Genomic DNA, 27,827 nt, shown 5'->3' with positions numbered 1-27,827 from the left:
TTTCTCGGCTAGGAGAGTAGCCTTATTAATAAAATACTTTAAAATCAGGATTATGTTTGAAAAGTACTTCAAAATGATGATTTTCCAAATAAAAGCCATAACAAAAATATTTCCGCAAAATAAACACGTTTTCTTGACATAAAATTAATTTAAATTTTAAACCCTTTTTATTCCCGCAAAAACGCTGTCAGACATTTTGATGACGTCACATTGACAAAAGCAACAGTTATTTCTGTGTGACTGCCACTCATTTAACGATAACAGCTATTCATTATGACGACCTTTGGGACAATAATGAATTAGAATAGGTTTCTTTCGGCGTGTAATACTTTAAAACTCAAGAAAAATTGTTTATCATAGAGCCAGATGATATTGATATGACAGTTTCTGACGTCTGACGTCACACCATGTTGGCTCACGTTTTAGGTCATGTATCATATAAACTATAAAATACGACTTTTAATATGACGCTTCTATGATTCAAAATCGAAATATTTAAGTACATTTCTACATATATTTGATTTTTTATCCAAATATCATAATTTATTTTTCACCACCAAAAGTATCCTATTATACAACAACAAATTTGAAACTAATCTCATCTGAAAATAGTTTCTGAAAGCGCTTTAAATTATACAAAACCTATTTCGTAATTACATAAATATTGGTATATGTTAAACTATATTACATAATATATTCCAATGGAAGAAGAAGTTAAGATAATCAAACTTCAAACTTGCTCTGCTCTGCTATATTATAACCTAGAAACAGTTAATTAATACATCTTTATTTATAGCTAGCGATCCGCCCCGACTTTTCGAGGGTAAATACTATACGACATCACATTAGAAACTTCTAAAATTAACTGTGTTTTTTTACTATAGTGTCCATGTATTATATACAAAAATTCGTCTTCCTCTCGAATCATTCTATCTGTTAAAAATACTGTATCAAAATCCATTCCGTAACTTTAAAGATCTAAGTATACATAGGGACAGACAGCGGTAAGCGACTTTGTTTTATAATATGCAATGACACTATGGTCTTCCAGTTAACTACTTATAACCAGTTATAACTGCCTGAGTTTACTTTAGAGCTCGACAATGTCACGTTAATTCGAAACTATTAATGTATACACGACACGACACCACATGACTCAGATGAAGCATCGGCAAAATTCATAAAACCGATCCGATCTGATTTAAGTAGGCTATCCCAAAATATCAATATTTATCTCCTTCGTGAATATGATCTTTCCACAAACGTAATAACTTTCAATATCATATGATCTAATATATTCGTCAATTTGACACGTAAGTGACGCGAGAATCTATAGCGACGAAGAGCTTCGAATGGCGCGAAATGGGAGCTAGTTCTATTGGTTAAGTAAATCGGCAGTAATCGTTTTTTTTGAATTTGCCGATGCTACATCTAAATTGTGTCGTACTATATCTTTTATCGTTCTCTCATTGGAATATGCAATAATTACGCTAAATTAGTTTATTTATCACTAACACTGCATTATCACAATACTCTAAGCACGCATGCTGAAAAAAATATGACTAGTTTTGTTCTCAATGTTCGCAGCACGAAGCATCCTCATCACTCAGAATTTATGTTCTCCTGTAGTTTCTTTCTTCTTCATACTTTTCTTATCAGACTTGAATCCATCCTCTGTAACAAAAAAAAAACATATATTTTATAAATATTATCATCTAAGGGCCTCCTCTCCATTTGAGGAGAAGGATTCGAGCGTACTGCTCCAATGAGGTTTTGGTGGAATACACATGTGGCAGAATTTCTATGACATTAGACACATGCAGATTTCCTCACGATGCTTTCCTTCACCGCCGAGAACAAAATTAATTATAAACACGAATTAAGCCTATGAGCATTCATTGGTGCTTGCCTGGGTTAGAATCCGCAATCATCGGTTTAGATGCACGCGTTCTAGCCACTGAACCATCTTGGCTCTAATTAATGTTAATATTATACAATGAACTCCTATAACCTCGATGTAAGGAGAACCTCCTTCTAAAAAATACTTTAAATATATCATGACTGAAATTGTTACTTGACATATTTGATGACTTTACATTTCCTAGAATATTATTGGTAGGTGAATAGATTTCTGTACTATTTCAATTACTGTTTACATTTTCCTGCCTAATATTGATTTATTTACTGGATATTTACCTAATGTGGCTCTGGATTTAGGCTCGTTCCAATCCTGAACTTTTCCAGACATGAAGAGAATGAAGAAGAGGTTACTCAAGAAGTAAAACGCAACTGATATGAAGAACACTTTCCTCCAGTCCGCTGCGTTTGTCTGTGATATAGAATAAGTTTATGAGCATTATAAAATCAATCTTATTTCGTTACAAACAAGGTTAATTTTATATTTAGAGATTATTAAATGATTTAATAAGCTTCCGTCACTTTATAAGTACATGCATCACAAATATGGCAAAATTAGTCATATTGTACGTGACAGAGGGAAATAACAATGATAATATCATATTCGTCAATTAGATAAGTTTTTTTCATGCGTACTTTACAAGACATTTGCTTTGTAAACTAGGCGACCACTGAATTACTTGTTGATATTTCACAGTGCACATTCCTCATAAAGTGCCACGCTTAACTAATCTTTCAAATTGTTATTTAAAGGTACTAGTACTAAACTACTTGGATCAGATTTGATTTGACTTTACATTTATCGTGATCACTGATGTCTAGTCAATTTGTTACATCCATTTTAAATCAAGTCAGAATGGAATTACATCATAATACAGATATCTAACAGAAAATATAAATACTCTGAAGATATATAGTCTGTTCAATGATTGCATTAGCTTACCTCATCTTGAACGACAGCAGATACACTCAATGGCGCCATAATAGAGAAGATGTTACCGCAGCCGTTGGTGATGCCCATCAAAGTGCTGGCAAAGTTTGGTGACAAGTCGATGTGTGAGATCTACAAAAAATAATTTATATAAAAATAAATACTCTAAATAATATTAATTATTATTGTATTTTATTTTTAACAGGACGCTGATATTAAGACTGAGATGAGTGTAGTGTTATAATCACGTGACAATAATCGTCGTTAAAGCATTTAAAAATAGTACAAAAATGTATACTGTAAAAAGTTCATTAATAATCTTAAAGTAATAAGACAGTAAAGTTATAATAAATTGTATTTTTTCATGCCATAATATCAAGTAAGTGGAGGTCATATATCCTCCTAGATATATCGTTATTGGATTATATTATATTAATTTTAAAATATATCTAAAATTAACTTACCAAGAAACCAACGTAATGAGCACCATTGAGACCCACTGTGACGCAAAGCAATGCCACGGCCAGAGGTATATTACCAGTTGGAATGTATGACAGGCCCAATAGGGATATGGCTGGACCCCAAAACGCTGCAACAAAGAAAAACTGTCAATCGAACTGGAACACACAAATGAAATAGAACTTACCAATTCCAATAAATGCAGTCAATCTATGATTTTAATGAATAGAATATAATATATAAAGGTATGATGGACTAGAACTTTACCAATAGTATTGAAGATTTTCCGCGTCGTGGCAAGGGAAGCTAGGTTCCTATTCACGAGGAAGTCGGCTGTCCAACTGAATATAAAACTGAGTATGTACATCGCGACGTATGGCAATGCTGATAGATAACCGCTCTGTGGAAGAATATAAGTTTTTGTCAGTTATCATTAATACTATCTTACAAAAACATTATCAGGTGACTGCAGCGTGTAAGATGTAGGAAAGAAGTGCAATTATATTCCTCGGTGGAACTATGGGTAAATTCCCTAGGTCTTTGCGAATTGTTTAAACACTTACATGCTTAATTGATAAAATTTCGTTTTTAAATAATTTTTTTAATGAAAATATGGAATAGAATATTTAACGAACTTTAAACATAATTTTATTCTGTTACTGATAACACTCACACTCTTTATATCGACTCCTAAAACTTTGTCCATGTATGAGGGCATCTCAGTCAGTAACGTCCAGAAACCAAGACTTTGTCCGCTGTGAGCAAGCAGAATCGACCAGAAAGGTAACGACGTCCAAATACCTTTCCACGGGACTGGCATTTTCTGAAAAATTGACAATTTTTTCGGTAAATTTTGGTAAATAGATCATTTGTATTTTGATAATTTTAGGTTATAACCTAAAAATATTTTCAATAAATATTGCAGAAAACATAGAGTTAAAATTATATATAGAGGGCATGGTAAATTATTCATTCTAAAAATACCCGTATTTGTCTCAAATATATTTTCTCGTAGTTCTTATAATGCAAATGTAGCATACTAGATACACAACACTAAGATATGAGATAGTAATATCACATTAATATATAAAACAAAAATTTATCTTATATATCTCTTCTATTCTATTATTAACTCTTTAATTGAGTAATGGTAATTATTACCTTTTGTTCATTTGCATCTGTGGGTCCAGTGTTACATTGGACGTATTTCATTTCTTCCTTTGTGATCCATCTGCTTTCTCCGGGATTTGAAGCGCCAAATATGAACCAGAGGACGGACCAGCCTAGACAGGTTACACCGGCGACATAGAACACCGAAGGCCAGCCCCACTGACTTTCAGATAACACACCAGCAATCGTCATTTCGATAATCGTACCTAATATTGCACCTGATGACAAAATATACAATTATTATAATATAGTTTTACTACCTTCGTTTTTTTGTAGGCAAATTGGTAAACTAGGACATCTATGATGGAGTTGCTTAGATTTTAAATTTTATAAAGAATTTGTCTAAAAAAATAAATCCAAATAAATTTATTTGGATTTATCTTTGTTACAAATTTAAATTAGAACGAAATACGTAACACAAAGAACAACAACAAACAATAGCCTTTAAATCCCACCGCTGGGCTAAGGCCTTCTTTTTCTTTCAGGAGAAGCTTTGGAACTTATTTCACCACACAGTTTTAATACGGTTGGTAGACAAAGAGGTTTCTTCACGACGTTTTCCTTCATCGCCAAGCATAAGATGAATTTTAAACACAAATTAAGCGCATGAAAATTCAGCGGTGCTTGCCTGGTTTTGAACTCGCAATCATCGTTTAAGATACACGCGTTCTAACCACTGAGCCATCTCGTTCTAACATGAGTTTATAAAATTTTGTAAACTTGTGTAAGATCTTACCAGAATATACAATAGTGCCCATTCGACTCCTTTCTGTGATGGGTGCCCATTGTCCTAACAGGCCGTGGAGACTTGGGTAAAGCAAACCCTGGAATAATCCCATTGCTATTCTGCATCCAATGACTGCCTTCCAATCTCCCTAGAAACATAAACAAAATCAATTTGATAAATATGATATGCCGTAAACGAGTATTTAAAAATAGATTGATTATTGAAAAGAGAAAGAAATAGAAAAGAATGGTATAGAAATCTCCATAAATTATTTTTTGATTGAACTAATAGACTGAAAGCCAGTGATCGACAAGAATCTATTCTGTGGTCAGCCTGTATCTTAGAACCGATTTTTTTTAAATATATTTTAAGACATCAAAAGAGCAGAGTAGCTGCGATCACGTATTGAAAATCAGTTTTTATGCCTTTCGACTCCATGGCAAGCTCATAGGAACCCTCGATGGGAATAGTGAACCTCAATTTCAACAACAGCAGGTGAAGCAGTATACCTGGCAGTAATATGGAGCTTGCTACTATACCGTAAGTCTGGCGATCACTGGCTCTTGGTCTATAAGTCTATTCGTCGAAATTTTCAATCAAATAATTTCCATTTAAACTTCCCTGGTTTTTATTCATGAACCAGTAAACGGCGAGGATGTAGTTCTTGTAGAAGGTAAAGCCTTAAACGTATTTACCATTTTACTGATCCATGATAAGACTATCGCATTTTCGGGCTTTTTAAAAGGCCTTTAGAAAATCTTATTGCTGTCTTTTACTTGTTTTAAGTTAAAGGATTGATTGTATAACAAGAAGGGTAGTAATTTAAAAGGGTTGATGGAAAGCCTATTTAACAAATTATACGAATTTGTCTTGATCACTCGCAGCTACGTCTAATGGTATTAAATGTTCTTTTTTTCTACGATTAAAATTGATTGGAGTTTTAAATAAAGGTTTCAGAGTAAGTCTGTCAAATAGACTTATTCAGAACTAGCTGTGCCCGCTACTTCGTGAGCGTTTTAATTTAACAAAAAGTTATTGTTGTAGTCTAAGCTACTCCTTATCGTTATCGTCCTATCGAAATCAGTCCAGCCGTTCCATAGTTTAGCGGGAACAAACACAGTGACAATGTATCGTGTATGGTGCATTTAGTAAAAAGCGGTTATTTTAATATTACAAACGGACAGTCCAATTTTCAACCGACTTCAAAAAGGAGGAGGTTATCAATACGTCTATATTTTTTTTTATAATATGTTTTTTATTATAAAGAATTATATTTTTATAATATCGTAAATGCAACGTTATACCTTAATATCAATTCGATGATTCGAGTGTACAAATTTCATTATATAACTTTTAAGTTAAACACATTCAATAAATTCTTGATTTACAAGACAAGGCGAAAGGAATACATTTTTTATTCGATGGATACTTATAGTAGTTAATATTCTTAGTTATTTTTGGTATCACATCAATCTCGACAAGGTCTATCACCATTGAAGCTAATTATCATTATAGTTATGTCTTAGATTTTGCGTATGATTTCAAATTCTATAATGTTTTAGTGATGAATCAATGTGATTTTACAACAACAAGAGCAGCGGTTCCCAAAGATATCTGAAGGATACAAAGAATGAAAGCAATTTTAGTTTTAAGTGTTAGATAAATAAATTATGTAAAATTATATTACTAGCCACGAATTATCCTTAATTTATAATTTTATTCTTCTTTTGAAATCATACGTGCTAAAATTCGAACAGCATGTATTTGATTTATTATAATGGGAATTCCCTACTTAAACGATGATCAATTAAGGTTACGTGAGCAACAAAATAGGAATCGCTGTCCCAGAGAACTTTGAAACTGCGTCTATAAACAAAAACGGAAAAGTGCGAATAGAACTCGTCCACCAAGGGGTCCGTATTGATTTGCAGGTTCATTTAATGAAAGATTTGAAGGTACATATAATTAAAAATAGTTTTTATATTTACTCCAACGATACATAACAATATTTACTTTCAACAACATTTACTAAACTCACTTTAAAATTTGGACCACCCTTCCTGTCATAAAGACAAAGTATTAAACTGCAAATGTATAGTTTTCCGATTTTTCCCTTAATTGTAGTATAAGACAGTAATACTTGCATAGATGTACGGAACCCTAAAAATTGTGTAAACAGACATTTATTTGGTAAAGATCAATATATTTAGTTAGTACAGATAGCTAAGCATTGTATAGAACGACCGTGAACTTTAAATAATATTTCATCGGGTTTTAAGAGTGTGTATATTTTATTGTATATATTGGTTGTACAATAAAATGTAATATATAATTTAATTATAGTTTTAGCACGAATCAGATAATCAATCAATCAATTTAAAAATAAACAGTCTTTAAAAGTCCCACAGCTGGGCTCAGATCTCCTCTGCCTTTTGAAAAAAGTTAAGAGCTAATTCCACCACACTTCTCTAATAGAGCTTGATTTTACACGAGTGGCAGAATCATGGATGAGTTTTCTTTTCGTCTCCAGTCGTAATCAAGCTAATGCCTCATATATAATTAATGATTTGAATGCTTCAAATGTGTATAGATAACATTCCGTAAAGGCATGTAGTAAGTACACAAACAAATATTGAAAAGAATGAATCATTATTTGTTTTGCGCTGTTTTAGACAAATTTACACAACCCGATATTCCAAACAAATTGTATCAACATTAGTCGCGCTAATGTTAAGGTCAAGAGTTCTTTAAATGCATCTCAAATCTTATAAATCTCAAGTATTCATTGGATTGAATACGTTAGTCCTTAACGAACGTCCTGAATTCGAAACCGGGTAAGTACCGCTGATTTTTTATCAGATTGATATATGTTTGAGCTGAGATGGCCCAGTGGTTAGAACGCGTGCATCTTAACCGATGATTGCGGGTTCAAACCCAGGCAAGCACCGCTGATTCATGTGCTTAATTTGTCTTTATAATTCATCTCGTGCTCGGCGGTGAAGGAAAACATCGTGAGGAAACCTGCATGTGACAAATTTCATAGAAAATCTGCCACATGTGTATTCCACCAACCCGCATTGGAACAGCGTGATGGAATATGTTCCAAACCTTCTCCTCAAAGGGAGAGGAGGCCTTTAGCCCAGCATGGGAATTTTTTTATTTTTTTTTTTATTTAAAATACAACATCCACAGGCTCGCAGATGCCCGTGCCTTTTTTACATTTTAAATTCAATTACATTTTGGCGTTTTATATTTATACTAAACATCAGCAGATCTTCGCTGGAAATCATTTTTGTCGTCTTCTTGGGAGACGTGGCCCACACTGATTTTTTTTTTATTTATTATTAAATATTATATACTAATGTATAATAAATAATATATAAACTATAATAAATAATATATAAATAATATATAGCAGTATATGTGTTCAAATTACTACAATCCAGCGGGTCCTGGTCCGCGTTTGATCAGAGAGAGCACGGCCTCGGCGACTCTGATGTCGCGTTTATGTATAGATGTCTTGAGGCTGTGCTCTAGGATGGTCCTTTCTGAAGCACCCGCCGCTCGGCCGATGAATCTGCCGATAGCGTCGTCACCATCGTCCGTGTAGTAGACACAGGTGTTAGTGTGTCTAGTAATTGCCACAACTGCGTGAGGAACACTTTCGTGAATACGGAGCCTCACATTTTTCGACTGGACTATGATAACGTCGCCGTAGGTCTGTCCCTGAGATTCGTGGATGGTCATGACGCCTGATCCTCCTCCTTTTCCATATCCCTGGTCCATCAGGAGTTTCTTTTCCTCCTGCGTATGGACCAGATATAGGGTTTCGGTTTGGTCGGATGGTATGTTGGCGTCAGTGAATCTCTTCATTTTGAGGGAGTGGATTATAGAGCTTGCAGAGTAGATGGTACGGTAAACGTCACTAATGGCGTATGCGACGTCCAGGGGGTTTCGGTGCGTACAGGATAACTCGCGGGTGATGTTTGTTGTCAGTGTTGGCCGGCAGTACCTCATTTCGAACAGATTTTCTCTGTCGATATAAGGCAACTGTTTGATGTCTCCGATAAGGACCACCTCACTAGCTCCAGACAGCTGTGCCGCCATTACTATGGCTCCGAAGTGGTTCATGAGGGCTTCGTCGACCGTCAGTCGGTTGCACTTTGTGCTCTCGTTGAACCCGTTTACTAGCACGGATGCCATAGATCGTACCCTTGATTTAGCTTTTTCGCCAAATCGGCGTGTAAGTTGTTCTTTCAGATCTTTGGCGGCTTCGATTGTTGAGGTGATTACCAATTCGTTATCCTCATCAAAATTCCTGACAATGTGAGTCGTCTTTCCGCATCCTGGTACCCCGTTTATCCACGATATCTGTGGCAGCTCCCAACCCACGAGAGGTGCGTCGACGCCCGGACCTTCTGAGACGGACTTTGCCATCACGAGTATCCTGTCGTCTAGCATTACTCTCGTGCATCTGGCCACTACTACCACATGGATGGGAATTTACAGGCTGTTGCTGTTGCTGCTGTTGATATATGTTTATTCACTGTATCCGTGATTAGTTATTAATAAAGACATGTTGAGTATAAAATTTATGCTTACATTATATATATTATTTAAGCTTATTTCGTCTAAAAAGTAAAGGTTGGAGCCTTCTTTTGCAGCAGAGCACCTGTGCCAGAAGCCACCGCTCTTACATATCAATATCTTACATAAGCATCAAAAACTATTGGAATTGTTTCAATAGTTTTTGATTGACATCTTTAAAAAAATAATTCTGACAATATTACACTAGAAAGTATGTACGAAATGAGATCGTTGGGAATGAAAAAGTCATTTTAGAGATTTTTGCAATTGTGACGATGTAGTTCTGGATGAGCGATATATTATAAGCGTGTTTGTTTGTGTGTGTGTGTATGTGTGTATATGTGTAAAATTGCTGATGCTCAATGCTTTTACGTCTCAATGGTTGAATTTTGGCACTACGGTTGCGATTTGCTTGTTAGAAATAAAGGTAAACATTGTATACATATACAATGTCAATACACAATCTTTATAGTTGGAAAATGTACATAATCTCCAAATAAACATCATCTTTGGATAGAGCTCTTCAATAATCTTCTAAAATGAGACCGATTTTCTAAGTAAAGCTATCGTCCCATAAAAAAATTGTCCTTTCGGGTTGCCTAAGGACGGGTTATCCCTCGTGAAAGTTATAACTATTAACAAAAAAACGGTCCCCGACAGCGTCTGTCTGAACGTCCGTGAAAAACTCCAAAACTACTGATCGGATTTTAATGCGGTTTTCACTGATAGACAGAGAGATTCATAAGGAAGATTTAGGTTTATACTTTTTTTGAAGTTGAAATAGTTTGTTACGAACGTCGCAAAATTAACAAAAAATATAGAAATGAAAGATTAAAATATTCAAAAAAATCTTATATCTACTTAATAATAATAAACAAGACATGTGCACAAAGTCATACGATTAAGCAAACGCATTAGGCATTAGTAGTAATTTCCTTATCATGTCCTAAAACTTGGTTACCCTACCCGGGTCCGAAACTTTGAAACACCTGGTGACGACTGTAATGTAATTTTAAATGAACTTTCCGGGATCGCTACACGAGCCGCTCTTAAAGACGGCCCGATGTTCTTACGACTGAGGCTGTTACTAATTTAGCACGAATTACTCTTTATCCATCTTTTACGCTTACATATCGAGAGGATTCGTGTCAACTGAAAATGAATATTTTTCTAAAAATTACGTTTGTTCACTGAAAAATACTAATTAATCAATTCCTTACAGTTACATCTCCAATGTGCCACCTACCCTGGAAAAAGATGTTATGTCCTTTGTGCTTATGGCCACACTGGCTCACTCAGAATTGAAACCGGAATACAAAATCATGCTAAGACCTCATTGAACAGAGAGGCCTAGCGTAAAATAGAATTAAATATTTCATAAAATATTACGAAGTTATTGATTAAGTAAATATATATTTAGGTATTAATTTAATAAATTATTATTAAAAAAACAAAATACCCGACTGCACACTAAAAAAAGATGCTTTGCGTTGACGCAGAATTAACATGTTCCCGTGGGAATTTTGAGAAAAAACGTATCCTATATTAATTACTCCCGTGATTGAAATGAATCTAATGATACCGCATACATATTTTTTTAAAGGGAAATTTAGAAAAAATATTATTATGTCTTTATCCCGTGGGACTTTTAGGATAAAATGTATCCTATGACACTCCCGTAATCAAGACAAATCTAACGATACCTCATACATCAAAATCCATCAAGCCGTTTAGGCTACAGGAGGTCACAAAGGAAAAGACATACATACATACTTACATACACTCGAAAAACATTACCCTCCTTCTTTGGCAGTCGGGTAAATACAGACAGATACAGATAGACACTTACATTTTTTTGCTAACTAAATAAAGTAGTTATTTTAGCAACATATAATTAACATTATATAACCGCGTCAAACCAACAATTACTAAGTCCGTAAGAGTAAGAGTATTTAGAGAGTTAGCTTACCACATTTGCAGTAAACGGTACGATGAGGTTAAGAAGACCAGTCGCTGCCATGGAAACGAAGATAAGCAGCCTGCCACCGAATCGTCCAGTCAGCATACCAGCCGGTATCTGCAGCATTATGTATCCCCAGAAGAAGGACGAGAGTATCATATCCCTGATACTTTGACTCCAATCGAAGACCTGTAAAAAATACATGCTGTTGTGATTATTTCTTATTTATAACGTCGAGATGGAACGTGGTTTGAATGCGTGCATCTTAACCGATGATTGCTGGTTCAAACCCAGACAAGCACCACTGAATTTTCTTGTGCTCAATTTTTGTTTTTAATTCTTCTCGTTCTGTGTGTGTGTAATTTAATCGAAATTCTGTCACCAAATATTCCAAAAACCCGCAATGCAACAGCATGGTGGAATATATTCCAAACTTTCTCCTCAAAAGAGAGGTAACCTTAGCCCAAGTGAGAAATTTGGGAAAGTGGGAAATTTGTTTAGAAAATGTTAATGTAAAATGTAATGTTCTTCTCAAGCGTGGTTTTTTGAGATGTGATCAAAAAATTGTATTAATTTGATAGAGCATCTTGATCTGATCGGCATGTCCATAAGTAATTTTGATACAAGTATGGTAAATATATTTTGTATTTGTATATGCATTGGGCCAGTAAAGTGGAGTAAAAGCTTCTAACATTTTTCTTGACAAAAGAGGTCTTTACCGGAAACGCATTTCGACGATAACGGGATCAAATCTATGTTACCAAAAGATTGATTGAAGATACCAACATTGTTTTGTAACTGAAAAGAACCAGCAAATAGCTCACATTTTATTTTAAACTGGCAAACCAAATACCTATGTGAAAAGTAATATGTAAAGTTTATATGAATTTATTGATTTTCCCAATATTAATGGTGCTCACGAAATTGACCCTTTCGACTATTGTGGATTAAAAGTCATCCAATGGTAAAGACATTGATTGTTTCCAAAAAATACAAGAGAGAGTAATATCATGTACTCTATTGTTGGATATTAAAACATCAACCTTTCAGGGCCTTAATATTCTTTATTTTTACTCTTCATTTTGATTTTAAGAATACGTATGACGAAACGAGTAATAATTTCGAATAAATGGATAGATTTATTCCAAAAAAACAAGTACAAATTGTTTCGGTTTATCCCAAAAGTGTTTTTATGCAAAATTTCATTTCATTCGCGTCATTTTATCGGCGATCGCTTATTTTGTTCGGAGAGCGAAAAAATTCAAATATTGTATCAGTTTCGCTGCAGTACTTGCCATTCGGTCGCCTTTATTGTCCCACGCTGGATTCAGATTATTTCGAGCCATTTTTTTTAAACGCAAACGTTCTAAATTTTGTTTTTCCATTCCATTTGTATTTTACCGTTAATTTGAGTCGTTACTTCTGTGCGTTTTTATATCATAAACTAGTTGTTGCCTGTTGGCTTTGCTCGCGTTTTAATGGTTAAGTTGTCATGTGTAAGGCAAAAAAGGATTTCAAATCTGGTTTATACCAGATTCATCAAAATCGGCTTAGCGGTTTCGTAGTGAAAGGGCGACAGACTGACAAAGTTACTTTCACATTTATATCTATCATTATTGATGATTAAGCTAATAATTCACTGTCTATTTTTGTAAACCGATAAAATTAAAATACAAGAACAACACATTTGGATTATAATTTATATTTCCACTATAGGCACGCACGTTTTTTCGTATTGTACCATCATCGCCGAACAATTGATAAATTGTAAGTACTGAGACAGCACATCAAAATAACTTCCATAGTTTAAACTGTTCCACTGATATAACAAGTATAATTGAATTGACCACACAGTTAACAGGGCATTGGAGTTCTAAAAAGTACTTTTTCCGACTTTCACCATCGACCCTTCGATCTTTCAACTATTTAGAAATCCAGAATAATCATCCCCGACCTCATACAGCTTTGAATATGAACTAATTGAAAACATAAGTATGATATAAGACAACGGGTATAATTAAAACAGTTGATATGAAATTAATACTTACAGGAAAGCCATATTTATTGGGTTTAGTCATTCCGAGGATGGTCACGCTCATGCTAACCCGTGTGGCGTAGGAGATCGTCGTCGCCAAGAAAAGGAGGAACACCACGATGTGACGCATCCCGATAATCCTCTCTGAAACAAAATAAAAAAAATATATTATTACATTATTTTCGATGACCTCCTTGGTCGAGTGGTGTGTACACCGGTTTTCATGGGTACGCCATTCCGAGGTCCTGGGTTCGATTCCCGGCCGAGTCCATGTACATTATCATAAGTTTTCTATGTTGTCTTGGGTCTGGGTGTTTGTGGTACCGTCGTTACTTCTGATTTTCCATAACACAAGTGCTTTAGCTACTTACAATGGGATCAGAGTAATGTATGTGATAATAATAATAATAATAATAAATTAATATTTTAAATAAATTCAAAGAAATTTATTTAAAATAGTCTAAATCTGCTTTTAAAACATAAAAAAGTAAAATACCAGTATATAAAATACAACAGTAATAAAATATGCCTATATACCAATATGATTGTTCATACATATAACAACAGTATACAGAAAATGAAAGTGACAGTGTCAAAACACAAATAATGTAAAAATCTAAGATCATGTTGACAAGAGCCAGACAACGAGCGCACAAAAATCCATCTCCGGACCCGCCGCTCAGCTCCGCCTCACAGGCACAGGACCCCGCACAGGGAAATAATCTGATGTCTGCAGGTGCGTCGAGCTCGAGCGACGAGTACTTCTCCCCGCCGACGTCGCCAACACCTGTACGTCGAGCGGGGAGACGCCGGCCACCGACGGGCTTGGGAGCCAGAGACCAACCGGTCTCAAACGGGGTCCCCGCTTCCGGTGGTGGTGTGCAGCGCATGCGATGGACACAATCCATTAATGAAAATGTCATGCGCGCATACTATGGGGCTACAGAGGGGGGAACTAACCTCACGGCGTACCGTGTTAGGATGCTCTCTATGTTTCAGGCACTTGAACCAGCTATTAACGTCTCGGCTCAACGACTGTCGGATCAGGTGCGGGTCATTCTGCGTAACAACAGGCTGAGTGACACCGTGCTTGATCGAATTCGCTCAGAACAGTGTAATGGCGGTGTCACTTCCGCTCCGTCACAACCCGTGGTACAGGGACCACTTCCTGCAATACCACAGGGCCCATGTCATGATCATGATGATGAGGGCGAGGGTGACATGGCTATTACAACAAGTAAGTACAGTGATCAACTGAGGAGCGCACTGGAGGATGCGATTCGGGAGTATCGTGACATTCCCGCTGAGCTTAGGCCACGGTTGCCACGTTTGCCCATGACTAAACGGAATAGGGACCTAGTGTGCACTCTGGATTCACTGCTCGCAGATTATTTCGAGAGCAGTGAAAATCTCGAAGATACGCACTCAATTCTGTTTTGTGCGGCTGTTGCAGCATGTCGTGTAGCTGGTGTTACATTTGAAGACACCGAACGAGCTACACGACCAAAGACTGTTGCACCGGCCTGGCAGAGCAGGATTGAGAAACGTATTAATGAGACCAGAGTGCTCATTGGAAAACTATGTTGTTTTAAGGAAGGGAATACGCGTCCACGTGTAATGCGTTTCGTGGGGCGGGCGTTCTTGGGGACTGGTATCAGTCCGCAAGAATATCCATCCCATATCGTGGAGCGTATTGACTTCCTAAAACAAAAAGTTTATGCATGGGCAAGCCGCATCCGTCGGTACAGGCGGCGCGTGGACCGTTATTACTTGAATCGCATGTTCCAGAGCGATCAAAGGTGGGTGTACAGAACGTGGGAGCGACTTGACCAGGGTGTGAGCGATGGGTGTCGCCCAGATGATGATGCCACAAATACATTTTGGCGCAACATCTGGTCGGTACCCGTCGACCACATAGAAGGTGACTGGATGCGGGAAGTCAGGCAAGCGTGCGAGCCTTTAGAAGCGATGGGAGAAATTTCCATCGCTTCTGAAGATGTAGCCGCTGCAGTTCGGTCCGTTCCAAATTGGAAGTCTCCAGGACCGGACGGGCTTCATAGCTTTTGGCTAAAGTGGCTGCGCAGCTCGCATGAATGCTTGGCATCTCAGTTCCAGTCAGCTCTAGAGTCTGGGTCGCTACCACAGTTCCTTACCACCGGAGTCACCCACCTGCTCCATAAGTCAGGTAGTGCAACAGATCCTAAAAATTATAGACCGATTACTTGTTTACCGACGGTCTATAAGCTCCTTACCTCCATTCTGAGAGATAAGATTAATAGTCACATAGAAAATAATACTATTTTGTCCGTCTCTCAGAATGGATGTAGGGGTGGATCACGAGGCACTAAGGAGCTACTCCTCATTGATATGACCATTAGCCAACAGGTTCGTCGTTCTCGAAAGAGTCTGTCGACATGCTGGATAGATTACAAGAAGGCCTATGATTCCGTGCCGCATACATGGCTCTTGAGGGTGCTGGAGTTGTATAAATTAGATACAACTCTATGCAGTTTCTTGAGATCATGTATGGGACAATGGCGGACAGTCCTTCGCTATCCAGGATGTCGAACGATTCATAGTAATGACGAACCGATAAGGATCGAGCGGGGAATATTCCAGGGCGATAGTTTGAGTCCATTGTGGTTTTGTTTAGCCTTGAACCCTCTAAGTACTCTGTTGGAGAGCTCAAGGCTGGGCTATCGTTTGCGGAGAGGAGGTAAAGTAATATCCCACCTACTTTACATGGATGACCTTAAGCTCTTTGCACCTTCAGATTCACAACTGGTAGAGTTACTAAAGGTAACAGAAACTTTTAGTAATTCTATTAGAATGGAATTTGGAGTTGACAAATGCGCGGTTATGCATGTAAAGCGAGGAGAGATTGTGGAATCTGACGGATTACAACTTTCAGATTCCATAAACTTTAAGTCACTGTCCGCAAACGAATCATACAAATACTTGGGTATGTCGGAAGCGTTAGGCATCAATGTGACCGACATGAAACAATCATTGCAGGAGCGTTTCTTTGGTCGCCTGAAAAAGGTACTCAAAAGTCTTTTATCAGGTGGCAATAAGGTTCGCGCCTTCAATGGTTGGGTCATGCCGGTCTTGATGTACTCTTTCGGCATACTCAAGTGGACTCAAAAAGAACTAGACGCATTGGATAGGAGAGTCCGTGTCCTGCTGACTACATATCGAATGCATCATCCTCGGTCTTCGGTGATGAGATTGTACATCCCACGGAGATGTGGTGACCGTGGCTTTTTAAATGCCAAGACCCTACATAACCGTGAGGTGTACAAACTCAGGGAGTATTTTCTCCACACTGACTTGGATATGCACCGAGATGTAGTTACAATAGACAAGGGACTAACTCCGCTCTCCTTAGGCAAAGAGAACTGGCGCAAACCTGTAGTACTAAGTACTGAGAACCGCAAGGAAGTATGGAAGAGCAAGGAGTTACACGGACGCTTCTATCGGGCCCTTCATGGACCCGATGTGGACTTTATGGCGTCCGTATCTTGGCTACGGTTCGGCAACCTATTTGGTGAAACCGAAGGTTTTGTCTGTGCGATTATGGACGAAGTTATCATGACGAACAACTACCGGAAGTATATTGTGAGGGATGGCACGGTGGACATATGTCGGGCTTGTCACACTCCGGGCGAATCCCTTAGACATATTATTTCCGGTTGTTCTCGTCTTGCTAACGGAGAGTATTTGCACAGACATAATCAAGTGGCCAAGATTATCCATCAACAACTTGCACTTCGATACGGTCTTGTGGTATCAGAGGTACCATACTACAGGTATGTGCCCGACCCAGTTCTCGAGAATGGTCATATCACGCTGTACTGGGACCGATCTATAATCACTGACAGGACTGTTGTCGCCAACAAGCCTGATATAGTGGTGATAGACCGGTCAGAGCGCCGCACGATAATTGTTGACATCACCATCCCTCATGACGAGAATCTCGTGAAGGCTGAGAAAGATAAACAAATAAAATATCTTGACTTAGCTCACGAGGTTGTCGACATGTGGGATGTGGATACAGCAGTTATTGTGCCGATAGTTGTTTCAGCGAATGGCCTAATGGCCAAGAGCCTCGATCAACACCTTAAGAGGCTCTCGTTAGGTAGCTGGGTCAAGGGCCTGATGCAGAAGGCAGTACTCCTCGGCACGGCGCGTATTGTGAGGAAGTTCCTCTCGCTGGAGCCCTGACCACCGGTGGCTTGGACCCTGTTCCCGCCACTGGTTGGCCTCTGTATTTTATATTTTTAAATATATTTTATGTTCATATTTTATATTTAAAAATGTAATTATATATGAATGAAAACAAATAAAAAGAATAATAATAATAAATATAAAGTACTCCTGCATAAAGCATTAACACTTGGTTACCGAACGGTTATTGGAATCAATCTCATTGGTTAAAAAATGGTACTGATTATACAGCGAATACATCTATTAAAATTTCAGTGTCTGTTTATAATATTAAAATATTCGGTACGTATGCCAAAATAAGATTTTTTACAATTTCTGTCAGTTTGTCTGTCTGTCTGTTCCGGCTAATCTCTGGAACGGCTGGACCGATTTTGACGGCACTTTCACTGACAGATAAGTGATATAATGCAGGTTTGCTCACGATGTTTTCCTTCGCCGCAGAGCACGAGATGAATTATAAAGACAAATTAAGCACATGAAACAGCGGTGCTTGCCTGGGTTTGAACCCGCAATCATCGGTTATGATTCACGCGTTCTAACCACTGGGCCATCTCGATTACTAGTAAGACATAAATCTAACAATAACACTATGGAGTAATTAAGTTAATCTTAATTAAGTCGACACAAAAAATCAATAGCATTAACGCCCATAAAAATTCATCAGACATATCCAATGTACACTTAACGTGCGTCAAATGGATATTGAAAGTAATAACGAAGCTGGTCACGTATCCGCGACCCATCGCTGACGCGCCGGTCACATGCACCACAACACTCATTCATCTTGGATCTGTTACAAGCATTAAACAGCGGTGCTATGACAGGAATTCGTTTATATTATGGGTTTTAGTAATCGTTCCGGTTTGAAGGGTGAGTGAGCCAGTTTAACTACAGGCACAAGGGACATAGCATCTTAGTTCCCAAAGTTGGTGGCGCATTTGCGATGTAAGGAATAGTTAATATTTCTTACAGCGTCATTGACTATGGGTGATGGTGGCTCATATGCTCGTCCGCCAACCTATTCCATAAGAATAAAAAATAAATAAATAAAGTTTAACAATAATGTAGATTCGGAAAAGAACCGGTCAATAACGCAGTAACTATTCTTTTCTCAATTAGTACTAGTTCGCTCAGATAAATATTTAATCCTGTATAAAATAAAGAAGTAAGTATTATTTTAACAAAAATAGCTATTATTTACTTCACGGTAAGGCTATTTACAACACATCAACATTTTCTACAATTGGCTACTGTAAAAAAAATCAATTTTAAGACAACTAGCAATTAGTATTGCTATGTTTTAGATTGAATGGTGAATGTAACTATGTACAAACATCAGATAATAATTACATTTAATACCCAAAAGTCTCAAAGTACCAATGAAAATAATGCTATAATACTCCCACCTCTCGGTGCTCTACTGTACCGATAACACAAGGGAACAGGTGGGCAAATGTTACTCATACCAGATATGACCAAAAATAATAATACTATGTTGAAAAGTAACGACCGAGTACTGGAGCTGATATTGTACGTGTAATATCAACTCTAGTTCCAGTTAAAGAACGAAATGAGGTGTTAAACGTTAATGACGGTTTGAACTGCGCGAGGTGACATTATCAGTCAGTATAGATGAAAACATATAACACATTTGTATAACGTAGTATTCTCATCTTCTTAAACGTATTTGATGAACACGTGTCGCATATGTTCCCATTTCACTTCTGAGCAGCGGGGTTGATATAAGTTCCAATTTCAAAAACTACTCTTTTTTCAAAAATATCATTTATTTCGACAATGTCACGTGCTACCCAAAATTACTCCATAAAAATATAAGACATTTGACACTTTAGTTGATGGTAGGGCTTTGTGAAAGCCCATCTTAGAAGATATCACCCACTCTATACTTATTCTACCACCCAACAACAGTACTTAGTATTGTTGTGTTCCGGTTTGAATTGTTAGTGAGCCAGAGTAACTACAGGCTCAAGGACAGGACATCTTAGTTCCCAAGGTTGGTGGTGCACTGGCGATGTGAGGCATGATTAATGTTTCCACTTAACATCAGTTGGCCCATACCGTCCGCCAACGTATAACTCAAAAAAGGCAAGCAATTTGACACATTTGCAGTTGCTAACATAAGTATTTATTCATAGTTTAATCCAGAAAAGTATATCTCTGTAATAGATTTCTCATGTTAAAAATAGTATATTTATATGATTTATTATTAGATAACAATTATGTGACATCAGTTTTAATTGATTTCATTCGCACGCTGACAATATAAAAGCAATCATTGAATTCGAATAATTTTAATAGTTGCGATATTTTTTCTACTGTAATTAGACGTAAAGAAATTGTTACATAATTGCAAGAGTACGCGATTCCACTGAATGAAATCTTCTCACGAACAAAACAATGCTAATAAACTTTATATAACATAAAATTACTATTATTCGAACAAAAAAATACGTAATGATGATCCTGTTTCATCTAATCATGACGTACAGTATTATTCTATAGGTAACTCAATGCAGAATAAAATCGTGAAACGTCGGAATATGATATGTGACTTTGACAACTCTATATAGCATTTAAAAGCCAATCAGTCGATTGTTAAAATTTTAGTATTACGATGTTAGGAGAAGTTTAGCAATACAGATACTGGATGATCAATTGTCTGGTCATAACAGAAGAGATGTTACTGACCACAAGTATATACGCTTGTATGCACTACACTTTAACTCTCATAATACGATAGGATACATATATACGTGCTTAATTTGTGTTTATAATTCGTCTCGTGCTCGGCGGTGAAGGAAAACATCTTGAGGAAACCTGCATGTGTCAAATTTCATCGAAATTCTACCACATGTGCATTCCACCAACCCGCATTGGAACAGCGTGGTGGAATATGTTCCGAACCCTCTCCTTAATGGAAGAGGAGGCCTTATCTCAGTGGTGGGAAATGTACAGGCTGTTACTTTACTTTTTACATTAATACGATAGGATCGAGTGGTTTAGGCGAAGGACCAACAACATTATGTGCTTTCCAAGGGCATAAACATTCTCATCTACTAACTCCAATCAGTAAAGCAGACGATAAAAAGCATGGAGTTAATACTTGTAGACAGGATGAATAACATACATATATAATCGTAATTAACTAACATAACTGTATTTTTAAATGTTGAAAAAGAATAACTACTGAGTTTCTTGCCGGTTCTTCTCGGTAGAATCTACTTTCCAAACCTCATCCCACCTCATCTCACCTCCAGTGGTTGCATCACTTTAAATAGTTGTTATATGACGATTCAAAAGTGCTTGTTAAAGCCTACTTGAATAAAGTATATTTTGTTTTTTTTTTTTTTTTTTTTTTTTTTTATGTAAAGAAGCACACATAGTCGTCGGATACTTAAACTTGCTTCAGTCCGGTAAAGTTTCAGAGTAAAATTCAGATTAAAATATCCGTACAAGATATCCTTTTTTTATCAAATAATATTCTTAATATGAAAAGGTAAATAAATGCTGCAATTTTTTGATATAAGTTAGCAACAGACGAATGAGCTACCTAATAATAAGTAGTCATTATCGCCCAAAGGCATTGACCGTATAAGAAATGTTAATCATTATTTACAACGCCACTGCGCCAATTATTCCACATAAGATGTTGTATCCCTTGTATCTGTACACTGGCTTACTCAACCTTCGAACCAAAACAAAACAATCCTAAATATGTTTACTTTGTTTGGCGAAAAAAATCTGTTAAATAAATGGTATCTACTCTGTTAAAATCCTTCTACTAAGTATATATTTACATATTAACATGAAGTTCCAAAAGCAAGTCCAATTAATAAACAATCATACTGTTTTCAAATGGCATTTGTCGTCAAAATATGTTTTTCCTAATTAAAACACCGAAACATTTCAAACAGTGACAACAAAGAGAAATTCGTTCAAGGCCTTCTTACTCAATAAATGAACAATATAAAAACATTAATTAATTTATTATAAAACTAGCGACCCGCCCCGGCTTCGCACGGGTGATATACTGATACTAAATATACTACAGAATTTGTTTCTTTACGACATCACAATGCATATTCATGTATTATATACACAAACTTTCGCCTCGAATCACACTATCTCTTAAAAAAACCGCATCAAAATCCATTGCGTAGTTTTAAAGTTATAGGGATATAATGACAGAGAAAGCTCCTTTGTTTTATACTATGTAAAGATAAAACAAGAGCTGGGATGGTATAACAACAACAAACAAGTACAGCCTGTAAATTTCCCACTGCTGGGCTAAGGCTTCCTCTCCATTTGAGGAGAAGGATTGGAGCGTACCGCTCCAATGAGGAGAAGATTTGGAATATATTCCACCTGCGCTGCGCTGTCCTAATGTGGGTTGCTGTAATACACATGTGGTAGAATTACGATGAAATGAGACATGCAGGTTTCCTCACAATGTTTTCCTTCACCGCCGAGTAAGAGAATTATAAACATAAAAAAACACATGAACATTCAGCGATGCTTGGGTTTGAAATGCTGGTTAGGATGCATCCGTTCCAACCACTGGGCCATCTCGGCTCTTGTAAATAATAAAATCATAAAATATAATCATGGTTTCAAATCTAGTCTACAACTGTTGGTAGTATCAGCAATCACTCAAAGAGAACCGAAATGGGCTAAACATTAACTTGTGCAAAGAAGCATTTTCTTAGTAAGATGTAATAGAGTTATGGATTTATCTTTACCGTCAAAATGACTCTTGATTTGATGTTTTTGTTTCGACGTGTCATCTTCGTGCACTTTAAGATCATGTTTATATCTTTGTTTCGTCGTATACACCATATTTAAACTATTAACGACAAACAACGTGTCACCCAAACGAGTACTGAAATAATTACTGACTGAAATTGATAACCGAAAATTACCATTGATATCTATAATATATTTAAATCCATATCAATATATATTATCAATTGACGACACCGTCTGTTTATTGCGAATCATTACATAGTCTGATGTTGTTTACGGCTGTCTGTCCCTATGTATGCTTAGATCTTTTAAATTATGCTAAGGATTTTGATGTGGTTTTTTTAATAGATGCAGTGATTTAAGAGGAAGGTTTTTGTGTATAATACATGTAAAATATAGTAAAGAAATAAGGAAGATTCTGAAGGATATTTAGTATGCGCCTTGCACCCGTGAGAAGCTGGCCGGGTTGCTAGTTTATCAATAAAATTAAGAGTGAAAATTCTAGTTTCAAAGTTAAATTTCTATTAGTAAGTGACGTTCGTTTAGTTTCTAGAGTGGAGACCGCGTCTCGGCAAACGTAGTGTAGGACGTCCTCGGGCACGGTGGAGTGACGATATACGCAAGGCGGCAGGCAGGAGCTGGATGCGAGTAGCCCAAGAACGATCTCAGTGGCGTGCAATTGGAGAGGCCTATGTCCAGCAGTGGACGGAAATGGGCTGATGGATTGGATTGGATTGAAGTGACGTTTAAATGTAAGATTGATGACGCATTTACTTATCGTTGGAAAATAAACTGACTTTTATCTCAATGGTAATTATTGGTAGATGACGTCACTAACGATGTAACTACGTTTATATTGTCATTAGTTACTGCTTCTGTTAGTTAAGAAGCCGGATATAAATGTTATGTTTTGAGATCCTAGATTCAAGCCTCAGATGAGGGCGATAAAAGTGCCTATGATTTTCTATTTGGGAATTTTCGGTAGTATTTTTGGAAGTTGGAATTTCATAGTCTACCTTGCATGTAAGGCTTTGAATCAGGATTTAATAGCGAGGAAATACAGACCGCACCTATGCTTATAAACGCACGTATGTACAGTAATATGTTCAGCGAAATTTGATAGTCTTTCTTAAGATTAGCCAATCCAATGCCAAAGGGGCAGGAATTGGTCAGAATATCATCAATGTCAATAGTTTACTGTTTGATTATATTAAAAGATATTAAGTTTTTAATGTGAAAAAGACACAGTTAATTATAAATATTTTTGTGATAGTACTGATACAGGAAAGCGGTACAATAAAAATATTTATCAAAAGATAACGTCACCGAACATTGCAATATAATAAAGATTAGAAAGATAAGTATCTGAATATGTAATTTGCAGCTCAACTTATCACCAAATATCCGTTTCATGGAAATTAAGTGATAGGAGTAACACTGCGTTATCCCACTGCTGGGAATAATGATGGACAACATCACATACTCTGATCTTTCTGATCCCAATGTAAGTAGCTTAAGTACTCTTGTTATGGAAAATCAGAAGTAAAGACGGCACAATATACAGTATACACCCAGACCCAAGACAACATAGAAAACTAATGAACTTTTTCTACATCGAAAATCGATATACACATTACTGAACTACAGAGGTCGTCAATAATAATCAAATTATGTTGTGCATAATTAAAGCTTAAAATAAATTTCAATGATAACCATATTCGAATATAGAATATAATTTATTATAAACACAAAAGTTTATATAAAGTAATAAGTTATAAACTAATTAGAAGCTTATAATGTAATGTTTATAACACATAATATAAATAAATGTTCTTGGAAAAGTCTTTAACTAGTTCCAGTAACTTTATGTTATACACAACCTAATTATATATAATGAATTACAAATAAAATTACGAAGTTACTTAGACTTATTCGGTAATAGCGACGAACATCAAATTGTCTTAAATTATATACATAGGTTGATTTCAGAGGAATGCCTTAGTATATTTTACTTAGCTTTATGTAAATTTAAGAGGTAATGTCAAATTTCTAATTTCCCCAAATTGTTTCAGTACCAACTTTGGGGTCAGGTACTTTCATAATAAAAAAACATCACTTTTAGGGACATAGCATCTTAGTTCCCAAGGTTGGTGGCGCATTGACGATGTGAGGAATAGTTAATACTTCTTATAGCGTCATTGTCTATGGGTTATGGTGATCACTTACGCCGCCGTCCGCCGACCTATTCCATAGAAAAAGCAAGGCTTTATTAAAGTACATATAATAAAGATAAAAAAATAATCAAAATACCTATACGCTCAAGTTAGATATAGTACGTATTCAATAATCTATACATATAATAAAATTAGAGTGTATGTTTGTTTTCAATGCATATGTATGTATACAAGGTACATATACCTAAATAATTTTTTTTACAAATTTTGTCTGTCTGTCTGTTTGTTCCGGCTAATCTCTGGAACGGTTGGACGGATTTTGACGGGACTTTCATAACTGATATAATAAGGAGTAACTAAGGCTACATTATATATATTTTTTGTTAAGTTCAAACGCGTACAAGGTCGCACAGCTAGTAATTAATATATTATGTAAAATAAAGTTCAATTTTCGATTATTTTTGTCGAAAACAGGAAGTCTTACACAAGGGGCTTAGATGTTCACTTGTTTCAATCGATATGATTGAGACACACGTAAGCCATTCCTTATATCGTTAATGTGTTCGCTAACATGGAATCTAAGCCATTAACTCCATTGTTTTTGTAATAATTACATTTGACATTCAATATTACAACGCAGACATTTTACAATCGTATAGGTACTTAATTTAAATTTATTGATTAGGTCAAATAATATGAGTACATTAGTAAATAAATAATGACAATAATATTTAAGTTCTGTTGGAATAATCATTATAACGTTTAGTGGTAAGGCGTTGTCCAAAACTGGTATGGATTTGCAAGACCTGCCCAGGTGTGAGTACGTGGTTTTTAAATGTGGAGTAAATGGAGCACTCTGTATAATCTATACGACTCTATATTTCATTTAAGATATTTACTCCATCAACGCATGATAGCTTACTGAAGATGTTTTTTTTATGGTATAGATTGGTGGATGTGTATATGCATCAGGTGACCCCTGATGGTAAGTAATCACCATACTGAGTACTGTTGTTTGGCAGTAGACTATCTGATGAGTGGCTTGTACCTACCCAGATAGGCTTGCACAAAACGACCAAGTGAAATAATAATAACCGATATAATGAATAACTTCTATTAAGATTAAATTGTTCGCCCTAATGGAATATCTTGTTTTCAAATTTACAGTCAGAGTAAGAAAACCTTCGTCGGTTTTCAAATTCATTCCTTTTTTAAGTCGTAATCTCTTAGTACCTTTTGGAACTAAACATCAAATCATTGCGACACAATATGTCATTCTCGACCGATAAAGCAGATTATCGCTCATACTGAACACACGAAAATAGATCTTAAGGTGACTAACCTTTTTTTACTCTGACTGTACATCGATTCTTGATTCCATGGATAATGAAAATGAAATATAATAAGAAAATGATTGATTACTGTTTATTTACTCTTCAACTGTGTCGTTATCTATATCTGCACATCTACTCTGAACGTTATAAGCAATGCAATAACACTTGATATTATCGAGAACGGTTTAATAGCAATTAACAAAACAAACAGTTCGTATAATTTCACAAGATTACATTGTAACAACAAACAACAACAGCCTGTAAATTTCCCACTGTTGGGCTAAGGCCTCATCTCCTTTTGAGGAGTAGGTTTGGAACATATTTCACCACGATGTTAGAATGCGGATTGGTGGAATACACATGTGGCAGAATTTCTTTGAAATTACACACATGCAGGTTTCCTCGCGATGTTTTGCTCCACCGCTGAGCACGAGATTAATTATAAAAAGAAATTAAACACAATTGGCCTGGTTTTGAACCCGCAATCATCGGTTAAGATGCACGCATTCTAACCACTGGGCCAACTCGCCTCATACTACATTGTAAAGCTAATACTAACTCGAAACGGCAATTAAATTATATGGCGCTTGTTGTCGAGAACGGCTATTGAAGAGTTAGCGTCTAGAAATTCGTATATTCACTGATTATTCATGATTGGGTTAAAGATTTCACGGAGTATAATTATGTTTGCGTATCTCTACCTATCATTGTATGTTTACCAACCAACGTAATGGAACTAAATTGCACTACGCGACTCGAACACGAGCTATATATATTTCAATTTTATTTAAAACTAATTCTGCCCTCGATTTTGTGCGCGTTAGAACTTAATTTCTTAAGTTATTGATGGAGCCTAAATTACTTTTTTACAGTAGCGTTCTGCCAGTTAACGTTCCGTTAAAATGTAGCCGTTTCAAAGATTAGCCAGAACAAACAGAAATACAGACAAAAAATGAAAAAATATGGTATATTGTTTGGTATATGTGCCGTGTATACAAATACATATGCATTCAGTAATAAGTGGTTACTTTAATATTACATACATATACAAATGATGTTGACAATTAAATTGATTAGCAATGTCGTAATAAACATGCCTTACGAACGAAAGCGATAACTCCTGCCAGTGACGCCAACTGGCTCTACTAGAAACGATAACTCTTATTGACAATGTCAAACACCGAATACAATATTTATGGGAACATACGAATATAATATTTATGAAAATTTTGTTATTTAAATGTTAAAAAAATTTAAAAAATCACTGCAAGGTAATAAAAATTAAAGTAGAGTTTGTCAAAGCAGATTCTAGATTTCTCTTTTCAGCTTGAAACCAGTTTTGTATCAGAAGGTCCACTCAAAAGCCATTTATTTGAAAATTTTGTTGAAGTAGATGAACACATTGACACAAAACATACGTCAATACGTCTTATTTCGGAGTATCTAGTCCGTTTTAAAGTTTTACAAAAAAGTATCTCAAAAGTCGAGAAAAAATGCATAAGTGTGAAAGTCAGTGAGTACAAGTACGATTAATGGACCAGT

The 27,827-nt window shown here is 36.2% G+C and overlaps 1 protein-coding gene across 1 annotated transcript; it reads right to left on the bottom strand.

Annotated features, from left to right (window-relative positions):
- Nucleotides 1-240: 240 nt before the first annotated feature.
- Nucleotides 241-22,913, bottom strand: LOC124534353 (putative inorganic phosphate cotransporter). The gene is made up of 11 exons (XM_047110146.1): nt 22,774-22,913; nt 13,800-13,930; nt 11,761-11,940; nt 5,214-5,352; nt 4,469-4,695; nt 3,981-4,130; nt 3,575-3,707; nt 3,313-3,437; nt 2,861-2,980; nt 2,197-2,329; nt 241-1,674 (listed from the first exon to the last, which is right to left on the bottom strand). The coding sequence occupies exons 1-11, from the start codon at nt 22,868-22,870 to the stop codon at nt 1,607-1,609; spliced, it is 1,503 nt and encodes a 500-aa protein (XP_046966102.1). The 5' UTR covers nt 22,871-22,913; the 3' UTR covers nt 241-1,606.
- Nucleotides 22,914-27,827: the final 4,914 nt, after the last annotated feature.

This window comes from Vanessa cardui, chromosome 12 (assembly GCF_905220365.1).
Source record: "Vanessa cardui chromosome 12, ilVanCard2.1, whole genome shotgun sequence".
In the NCBI taxonomy this organism is placed as follows: Eukaryota; Metazoa; Arthropoda; class Insecta; order Lepidoptera; family Nymphalidae; genus Vanessa; species Vanessa cardui.
Note: the sequence above shows the minus strand (reverse complement) of the source record. Positions and strands in the feature narration are given on the sequence as shown.

Coding starts and splice junctions, on each gene's coding strand:
- LOC124534353 (XM_047110146.1), bottom strand. CDS start 22,870: ATGGTGTATACGACGAAACAAAGATATAAACATGATCTTAAAGTGCAC. Junction 13,931..22,773: donor AATCAAGAGTCATTTTGACG/GTAAAGATAAAT, acceptor ATTTTGTTTCAG/AGAGGATTATCGGGATGCGT. Junction 3,438..3,574: donor GAAAATCTTCAATACTATTG/GTAAAGTTCTAG, acceptor TCTTTGTTGCAG/CGTTTTGGGGTCCAGCCATA.